This window comes from Bos indicus, chromosome 3 (genome assembly GCF_029378745.1).
Source record: "Bos indicus isolate NIAB-ARS_2022 breed Sahiwal x Tharparkar chromosome 3, NIAB-ARS_B.indTharparkar_mat_pri_1.0, whole genome shotgun sequence".
NCBI lineage: Eukaryota > Metazoa > Chordata > Mammalia > Artiodactyla > Bovidae > Bos > Bos indicus.
This window is the reverse complement of record NC_091762.1, coordinates 116202145-116212096: the sequence shown is the minus strand read 5'-3', so window position 1 is coordinate 116212096 and position 9952 is coordinate 116202145. Positions and strand designations below refer to the sequence as shown.

The window sequence follows — 9952 nt, the reverse complement described above, 5'->3', positions numbered from 1 at the left end:
CTAGAACTGAAGTCTGTGCTTGGTACAGAGTAGATACCCAGTAAGGTTTCAAAAGAACGAAAGACTGCTACACCACTTTACAGATGGGAAGACTGCGGCTACAATCATTAAGGACCTAGTCCAAGGCTACGTATCTCAAAGTGGGGATGAAAATGTGCAAAAGAGAAAGCGGGACGCGGGCGTGGAGAACAAAGAGCGGGTGTATGGGACGTGGGGCCAGCTCAGGGGAACGCCGGGCGGGTACTCCGAGGAGCAAACGCCTCGCGGTGGTTGCTGAGAGATGGTGACTCAGACCTGCGCATCCACCAATAATGCAGTAGCTTCCGCCCCGCGCGGTTGCCAGGGAAACAGCAGGCAGCGCTGCGCAGGCGCATAGCACGCAGGGGGCGGCAGAAAGGACCGCCCCCTCCACTGCGTATTGCGCAGGCGTAGCGTCTCCGTTGCTAGGTTCCCCCTCGCGCGTCTCGCTGGGTGGCCAAAGTTCCCGAGCCTCCTAAAGGAAGGCTCTGGAATCCCCCGTCTTGGAGAGTGTAGGCATTCCCTTCCTACCGCCTTTCCCTTCCCGAAGTCAGAGGATATCCCCGTTCCCAGTCCCTCCCTCGGAAGCACCTTCCCCCAGCCCCTCTGGTGGTGCCCCGACCCTGCAGCCAGCCGCGCATCAGAGGACGACAGAAGAGCTTCCCGGCAGGCGAGGCAAAGAGGGAAAACAGCCAACATGTCGAACGCGTAAGTGAGGCGCTGCCCGGGCGCAGCCGTGGAGTGGGCTTCTTCAGGCAAAAAGATAGCTTGCTCTTTTCCTTTTCTTTTCTCCTACACCCCTTCTTTTTGCAGTTTTAGCAAATAAAGATACACCTCAGCACAGACTGTCAGCTTCTGCGGACAGGGCATGCCTTTTCCTCAGATGCTCCAACTCCCCTCGCGCTCCCCCACGGCCCCAATAGAGAAGAGCTCCTCCAAACACAGTGCTTACTTTACGCCCACTGAGCCCTTGTGGACTTATTTTTGAGGAAGTGCTGTCTGCGTCCGCTTTTTTCTTGATCTTTCCCAGCAATGTTCGTTGCTTTGTGAAAACACCCTGGCCCCTATCTTTAAGTTAAGGAGGAGGCTTTATTGTACCACTTCGCTTTCCAGCAAGAAACCCCAGTCAGGAGGCCGTGGCCGCAAAGAGTCTTCACCCAGCGTCGTGCCAGTTACAGAGCAGTAGCCCAGCAGTTGTTGCTGGTCATCTCAAATGCCTGTTACAGTGGTGACTCTGCAGGCACTCGAAATGTAATAACTCATGACTCCCCTGCAACGTCGGAGCTGTTAGTATTATTATTTCCATTTGCAGTGGAGGACTCAGGCACATAGGGGCTAAGGAGTTCGTATACAGCAGGAACATGATGCCAGAAGCACTGCAACTCCTGCCTGATTTCTAGCTCTCAGTAACCCTGTTTTCCAGGTCAGAAAAGAAAAGCAGTAAGGCTGAGACTGAGGGCTTGCAGAGTTTTGCGGCTGGAGAGATCAGCAGTTCATTTTCGGAGATGTTTAGTTTGAGATGCCCGTTGGACATCCAGTGAGCATAAGTAGGCAGCTGACTTGAGTTCAGACCAGAGGTCTGTGTATGAAATATAAATTCTACAGCTGTTGGCATAGACAATTTTTATGAGACAGGAGATGAGTGTAGACAGAACAGAGAGCAGGTTCAAGGACTCAGACTTGGCCATCCAATGGCAAGAGATGGTGGGGGAGAAACAAGCAGAGGAATTACAGGCATGATTGTTGAGGAAGAAACACAACTGTGGAGCCAGGAGGAAAATGAATGCAGTTTCTGGGAGGAGGGAGTAGCAGACTCTGTCAGAGGCTGCTGAGGCAGGCCAGAAGAAGGCTGAGGATTGGCCGGGGGCAGCGATGTGGAGTCCTGTGGTGGCCTTGACCTTCATGGGTGAGATGGAGTAGAAAGATGGACTCACGTGAATGTAGGAGAGAGGAAGAGGGGAGAAACTGTAGACGGTGCAAAGCTGGGTTTTTAAAGGCATTTTGCTGTAGCTGGTGGCAGGGGAAATGGGGTCCGGAGACAGATTTAAAGATAGGAAACAATAGTCTGTTTGTATGTTGAAGGGAATGGCCAGCGTAAAGGAAGTGGGGTGAAATGAGAGGAGGAAGGAGAAGTGGGTGACGTCCTTGCTAGCGAGGGCACAGGCCCCAGCATGCAGAGAGAGGAGCTGAGGTTCTTGATTGCAGGAAGATGAGAAGGTAGAAAGCTGAGCACCGAAGAATTAATGCTTTTGGTGTTGAAGAAGACTCTTGAGAGTCCCTTGGAATGCAAGGAGATACAACCAGTCCATCCTAAAGGAAATCAGTCCTGAATATTCATTGGAAGGACTGATGTTGAAGCTGAAACTCCAATCCTTTGGCCACCTGATATGAAAAGCTGACTCATTTGAAAAGATCCTGATGCTGGGAAAGATGAAGGCAGGAGGAGAAAGTGACGACAAAGGGTGAGATGGTTGGATGGTATCACCTACTCAGTGGACATGAGTTTGAGTAAACTCTGAGATTTGGCAACGGACAGGGAGGCCTGGCATAGTGAAGTCCATGGGGTCGCAAAAAGTCAGACATGACTGAGCAACTGAACTGAACTAAACTGAGAAGGTAGAGTAGAGGCTGTTGGTAAAGATTCCATTTGGAGGGTAGATGCCCTGGTGGGGCGTGGAAAGATGATGCAGATGGTAGATGATGGTGACATTGAAGGGCCGTGGGCAATACCATTAGATGAAATGAGTTTCAGAATTAGAGAGTGTAGGAAGGAGTGAAGGAGAGTGGTCTGGAAATTGAGTGAGGAGCAAAGACTTGGCCCTATTCCCTGCCACAGTCAGAGGGCTCTGAGACAAAGGAGGGCGTCACAGGAAAAGCTGTGTCCTTTAGGCCAAGCCCCCCTTGCCCTGGAGAAAGGAATGGCTACCCACTCCAGTATTCTTGCTGGAAGAATTCCATGGACAGAGGAGCCTGGCAGACTACAGTCCATGGGGTGGCAAAGAGTCAGACATGACTGAGTGACTAAGACTTTCACTTTAGGCCTCCCTTTGACCAAGAATGCTAAGGAATATTCCAGAAAGAGTACAAACAACTAGATAGGAAAATTGGAAAAATTTAAAAGCTTATCATGTATAAAATAACTTGAAAGTTCCCATTTTGCAAGATGTAGATTTTTCCACCCCAGCACATGGTGTGTCTGAATATTGCAAGTTGTTTTCCTCCCTTCCCCCCAACCCAGGCACCGCACAATCCCCCAGTCATAGGAAAACTGCCAAGCTGTAGAAATAACAATCTGGTCTCTTTCAGCCGTCATATTCAGTCTTTTGCACCCACGGTCCCCCTGACTTCAGTATCTGTAACGTTTCTAGGTCATATACTGAAGTCTGAAACCAATCAAATACTTAAAAAAAAAATTCTAAGTGGTCCCATGAATAAAATACTGCCTTCTCTTTACAAGGCACATTTAAGATTTCAAGAACACTTTCACATCTGTTATCCCACTCCTCGGTAATCCTGTGGGGTGTCCAGAGCAGGTGTCATTATCCAGATTTGCCACTTGAGGAAGTGAAGACACGAGGTTAAGTGACCTGCCTGAGACCAACTACCTTGGGAGATGGGTTCTGCTTTTAAACTTAGAGCACTCACACGTTTAAAAACTGCTATGCCATACCCCAGAGAAATAAGAACACAGGTCCACAGCACAGCTTGTACAGGGATGCTCAGAGCAGCATCACTCCCCAGACCCAAACAGCAGAAACTCTCCGTGTGTCCCTGCACTGATGAGCAGATAAACAGAACGTGGGATATACCGGCAGTGGAACAGTATTGGCCAATAAACCGAAATGAGGTGATGATGCTCACCACAGCACAGTGGGCCCTGGGAACATTACGCTGAGTGGGAGGAGCTGATCACCCAGGGCCACCTGTTATATGAGTCCACTTAGGTGAAACATCCAGAATAGGCAGGTAAATAGAGACAGATTAGATGAGTGGTTGCAGGGGGCCTGGGAGGATGGGGGATAATGGCAAATAGGGAATGACTGCTCACACGCACAGGGGTTTCTGTTCAGAGTGACAAAAATGGTCTGAAATCAGAGAAAGGTGGTGAAGGCTGCACAACTCTGTGATGAAAACCGATGATTTCTGCACTTTCAGAGGGTGAATTTGTGGTTATGTGACTTACATCTCAGTAATGGTCTCAGTAGTTAAAACATCCTCTTGCCCTTTTCCTTGTCTCAGGTCGTCTTCCTGGGCACTGGCTCAGTGGAAGGATGCTGAGACTTTGAGCTCAAGGCAGGGTGGGGGTCAGGGTGGACTGGGGCTGCGAGGGAAGTGCGGGCTACACAGGATGGGGGTCCAGGGAGTGGTAGGGTTGTAGCCAGCAGGGAAGGGGCAGCAGGGAAACCGGAACACTGAAGCCAGTCTCCGCGGGAAACAGTAAGGATGTCTGGTTGCATGCTCTCACAGCTATTGATACTTAATATTTCCCTATCCATCAACAACCTTGCCTGGTCTCTCCAACAAGGGTTCCCTGAAAAACAGCAGGTGAGGAAGAAAGAGGGTACAGCCCAAATGCCAGGACTTGGAAGGATCAAGCCCCCAGGAAGGTCTTTGGCCAGAAGTTCCAGATAGGAGTTGGCTCTGCTCTGGCCCTGGAGGGAGTCCTGCCTCTGTGACCCTGGGTAATGCCAAAGATCTCTTCAAGAAAATTAGAGATACCAAGGGAACGTTTCATGCAAAGATGGGCACAATACACGACAGAAAAAGTAAGGACCTAACGGAAGCCAAAGAGATTAAGAAAAGTGGCAAGAAGAACTATACAAAAAAGATCTTAATGACCCAGATAACCATGATCGTGTGGTCACTTACCTAACCTAGACATCCTGGAGTGTGAAGTTAAGTGGGCCTTAGGAAGCATTACTACAAACAAAGCTAGTGGAGGTGATGGAATTCCAGTTGAGCTATTTCAAATCCTGAAAGATGATGCTGTGAAAGTGCCACACTCAGTGTGCCAGCAAATTTGAAAAACTCAGCCGTGGCCACAGGACTAGAAAAGGTCAGTTTTCATTCCAATCCCAAAGAATGTTTCAGCCACTGTACAGTTGCCTCATTTCACATGCTAGCAAGGTTATGCTCAGAACCCTTCAAGCTAGGCTTGAGCAGTATGTGAACCAAGAACTTCCAGATGTATAAGCTGGATTTAGAAAAGGCAGAGTAACTAGAGATCAAATTGCCAACATCTGTTGGATCATAAAGAAAGCAAAAGAATTCCAGAAAAACATCTACTTCATTGACTATGCTAAAGCCTATGACTATGTGGATCACAACAAACTAGAAAATTTTTTAAGAGATGGGAATACTGGACCACCTTAGCTGTCTCCTGAGAAACCTGTATGTAGGTCAAGAACCAACAGTTATAACTGCAGCAACAAACTGGTTCCAAACTGGGAAAGGAGTACAACAAGGCTGAATATCATTTCATTGCAAATAGAAGGGGAAAAAGTGGAAGCAGTGACAGATTTTATTTTCTTGGGCTCCAAAATCACTGCGGGCAGTGACTACAGCCACAAAATTAGAAGATGCTTGCCCTTTTGAAGAAAAGCTATGATAAACCTAGACAGCATATTAAAAGGCAGAAACATCACTTTGCTGACAAAGGTCCATCTAGTCGGAGCTGTGGTTTTTTCCGGTAGTCATGTACAGGTGTGAGAGCTGGACCATAAAGAAGTGTGAGCACCAAAGAATTGATGCTTTTGAACTGTGGTGTTGGAGAAGACTTGAGAGTCCCTTGGACAGCAAGGAGGTCAAACCAGTCAATCCTAAAGGGAATCAATCCTGAATATTCATTGGAAGGACTGATGCTGAAGCTGAAGTTTCCATACTTTGGCCACCTGATGTGAAGAGCCAACTGATTGGAAAAGACCCTGATGCTGGGAAAGATTGAGGGCAAGAGGAGAAGGAGACAACAGAGGATGAGATGGTTCGATAGCATCACTGACTCAGTGGACATGAATTTGAGCAAGCTCTGGGAATAGTAGAGAACAGAGGAGCCTGGTGTGTTGCAGTCCATGAGGTCACAAAGAGTTGGACATGACTTAGGGACTGAACAACAACAAGCCAATGAGTGCACTGAATTAGGGCAGCAAGACTTCCCGGGCTGGGTCTGCCCCAAAGCAGAACCTAGGCATGAAGTTCTAGATGTTTCCCATCCATTCATTTGGCTGCTGTTTTCCCCGGAGGAGGCCTCCTCTACCCAAGATCCTTTGTTATGATGGGCGTGGGTCTTTATGGAATTCAGATCGACCCTGCATCCTATGAAGACAGCCTCCATAGCCTCCATGGGTGGCGGGACATACCTTAATGCTTGCTGGCATGGCAAATACTTTGAATTCTGATAAATGCCCTTTATCTTTTATTATCAACTCCACCCCTGCATTTAGAAATTATGACTGGATTTATTTATAGAGCCTTCCGGATATTGTTAGCAAATTCTTGGTAATATTAAACCTGCCTGTCAGTCTCAAGAGTCTACTTTCTTTGTTTCTTGGGTCTCCAGACAGGAACAGAGAGACTGCCTTCTGCGGGATCCAGCCCTCTGCAGCTCGCATTCCAGAATTTTCTTCAGCTACATCTTGTGTGGCTTTTGCCAAATGTATTCTTGAATGTTTAATGTTCTTAATCAGGACTGTGAATGGAGTTATATTTTTCATATATTTTCCCTGCGTTTAGTTTGGAGGGCTTTTTTCTATGCCTTGCAACTTTGCTGTATTAATTGACTTCTTACTTTTTGTTACTGATTTCCATGGATCTTGCAATGGTATCATTTACAAGCAGTTTTTAACATCTTTTATATTCACCCCTTTTCTCTATGCTTCATGCTTTTTTTTTACTCATATTATTTAGTTTTCTAGTGTTTTTCTACCGAAAATATTTTTGGTCTCTGGTTTTCAGCATTTTGAAGAGGGTTGTCATCATCTGTTCTTTGGGGCATGTGACAGCATTCTTCATAAGGCATTTGCCATAAATTAAATTTATAGAGCACCTCCTTGGCATCTGTGGAAATAACCCACAGCTTTTACTGTCCTGTGCGGCGTTTCATTCAGCTTTCCTTCACGTTGAACTCTTGTGAATTCCCCGGGTGACCCCTCCTTGATCAGAGGGAACAGTTTGTTTTTGATCTGATGCTGTGTTTTGTTTGCTAAGTGGAATTTCAGATCTGAGTTCCAAACAAAATTAGCCTGTCATTTTCTTCTGTAATGTTGTCCTGCCAGGTCTAGGCCCTGAGCCCTATTTAGTCCACACAATGGGCGAGTTTTCTGCTTTGTGGGAACATGTGTTGAGTCTCTTGGCCTGTGGGGCCTGCCATCACCTGTCAGGTCAGCGAAAGCCTTGGGTGTCCCGCCCCTTCTCAGATGGGGGTGGTTTCTCTTGTTCTGGAGTGCGGTCTCTAGGTTGCTCAGGCTTCAGCTATGGCCCACAGGTTTAGCTGCTTCGCGGCATGTGGGATCTTCCTGGACCAGGGATTGAACCCATCTCTTGCACTGGCGGGTGGATTCTTAAACACTGAGTCACCAGGGAAACCCAGAAGTCCAGTTTTTAACTGCACGTCTTTGTTTTCTTGTTGTGTCCAGCACACCTCTGCCCTCCAGGGTTTGTCCTGACAAACTAGAGTCCATTAGATTTCAGAGCCTGAATTCTGGAGCCAGGCTGCAAATCCTACATTCAGATTACACAACTCTGGGCAGTAGCTTCTCTGTGCCTCGATTTTCTCATCTGTAAATTGGAATAATAATAACAATCGCCTCATAGGGTTTAGATGGCAGAAAGTGAAGAGGAACTAAAAAGCCTCTTGATGAAAGTGAAAGTGGAGAGTGAAAAAGTTGGCTTAAAGCTCAACATTCAGAAAACGAAGATCATGGCATCTGGTCCCATCACTTCATGGGAAACAGATGGGGAAACAGTGGAAACAGTGTCAGACTTTATTTTGGGGGGCTCCAAAATCACTGCAGATGGTGACTGCAGCCATGAAATTAAAAGACACTTACTCCTTGGAAGAAAAGTTATGACCAACCTAGATAGCATATTGAAAAGCAGAGACATTACTTTGCCAACAAAGGTCCGTCTACTCAAGGCTATGGTTTTTCCAGTGGTCATGTATGGATGTGAGAATTGGACTGTGAAGAAAGCTGAGCGCCAAAGAATTGATGCTTTTGAACTGTGGTGCTGGAGAAGACTCTTGAGAGTCCCTTCGACTGCAAGGAGATCCAACCAGTCCATTCTGAAGGAGATCAGCCCTGGATGTTCTTTGGAAGGAATGACGCTAAAGCTGAAACTCCAGTACTTTGGCCACCTCATGCGAAGAGTTGACTCATTGGAAAAGACCGTGATACTGGGAGGGATTGGGGGCAGGAGGAGAAGGGGACGACAGAGGATGAGATGGCTGGATGGCATCACTGACTCGATGGACGTGAGTCTGAGTGAACTCCGGGAGTTGGTAACGGACAGGGTGGCCTAGCATGCTGCGATTCATGGGGTCACAAAGAGTCGGACACGACTGAGTGACTGAACTGAACTGATATGTAAAGTACTTAGAACAGTGACCGACATGATGTAAATATGAGCTGTTACCATCATCTTCATTTGAACCTAAAAGAGTTTTCACATCAATAGAAGCTTTTTATTTTGGGCCAGAAAGATGAAAATCTCCCATCTCTGCTCCAAGCATAGGAAAAAGAAACAGCATAAACTAATACAGCACTATAAGTCAACTATACTTGAATAAAATAAAAAATTTTAAAGTACAGAAATGAATATATAAACAGTAACAGATATAAGTTCCTTTCTTGTTTTATGAGCACTAATAAGTAGGTTTAGAAATTAATTAATAAGCACTAGTCAGTAGGTTTAGAAATTAAACAAACGTCCTGCTTATTGAGGTTGTGGTAATACTATGATTTCCATATTTATCTTTCTCTATAAATAAGAATGTTGCTTTGTTCTTAAATTATTTGTTCTTATATTTTGTTCTTAAATTATTTCAACTCCTCAAAATTAACAAAGCAAACATTTGTTTTGAATTTAAGTGATTTATTGAGAGAGCAGCAGTAGATCAGTAGAGTCTAGTAATTGAAGAAACAACACAGCACTTAATTTTGAAAAATATTCAGAGTATAGGTAGTGGCTTACCATATTTAAATAACTTATCATGACATCTGGTTAGTAAACGTTAATCATTTGTATGTTTAATTAGAAATTTTGATCAATAAAACAAAAATCAAATTACAAAAAAAGGAACATTTTAAGTGTTATTTTCGTTTATCTGAAACTTTTATTTTAAAAAATATTTAAATTTTACTTTTAAATTTATATTAATTTTAGGCAGATGGACATGGAAATCCTGTTTCTTACATGTTGTCTCAGCAGATGTTGTGATTATGCATCTCGTGGGGGGGGTGCTTCTTTTATTTTGAGTGGAGGAGGAGGTGGCAGCATGGGTTGGATTGTGGGTTCAGCTCACGACTGTGCAGGTGCTGACCTCCCCTCTGAAGGGCAGACCCTACCTTCCACCCTGGTGGACAGATGGGAGCCGCCCTGCCCCGTGGATGCTGCGAGGATGACACACGGCTCGGAACTCGGCCGGCAGCTGGTTTCAGTGTGAGATGCTCACACGTTCTTACCCCACGGGAGGGAGAGGAACCTGTGTGAGGAAGGGCAGATGGTGGAGGAGAGCTCTGGAGGGCATGCCTGGGGATGACCTCAGGCAGGAGATGAGGGCCTCCCATTCAACAAGGTGGGTTGACCAGCGTATGTATCTCCACCTCCTCCTGTGACGGCCTCTGAAAAGGCAGTAAGGACTGTAAACACACAAGGGCCACGAGAACGCTTGACCAGAGATAGCAGGATGCTGTCAAGGGACGAAAAGCAGATGTGGATG

The 9952-nt window shown here is 46.2% G+C and overlaps 1 protein-coding gene across 2 annotated transcripts in view; it reads left to right on the top strand.

Moving 5' to 3' along the window:
- The first annotated feature begins 459 nt into the window (after positions 1-459).
- Positions 460-9952, top strand: part of IQCA1 (IQ motif containing with AAA domain 1) — a 188419-nt gene continuing 178926 nt past the window's right edge. For both annotated transcript variants that reach the window (XM_070786938.1, XM_070786937.1), the window contains exon 1: positions 460-726. In XM_070786938.1, coding sequence (XP_070643039.1) covers positions 716-726 — 11 coding nt within the window. In that variant the 5' untranslated portion in view covers positions 460-715. The remainder of the gene's footprint in view (positions 727-9952) is intronic.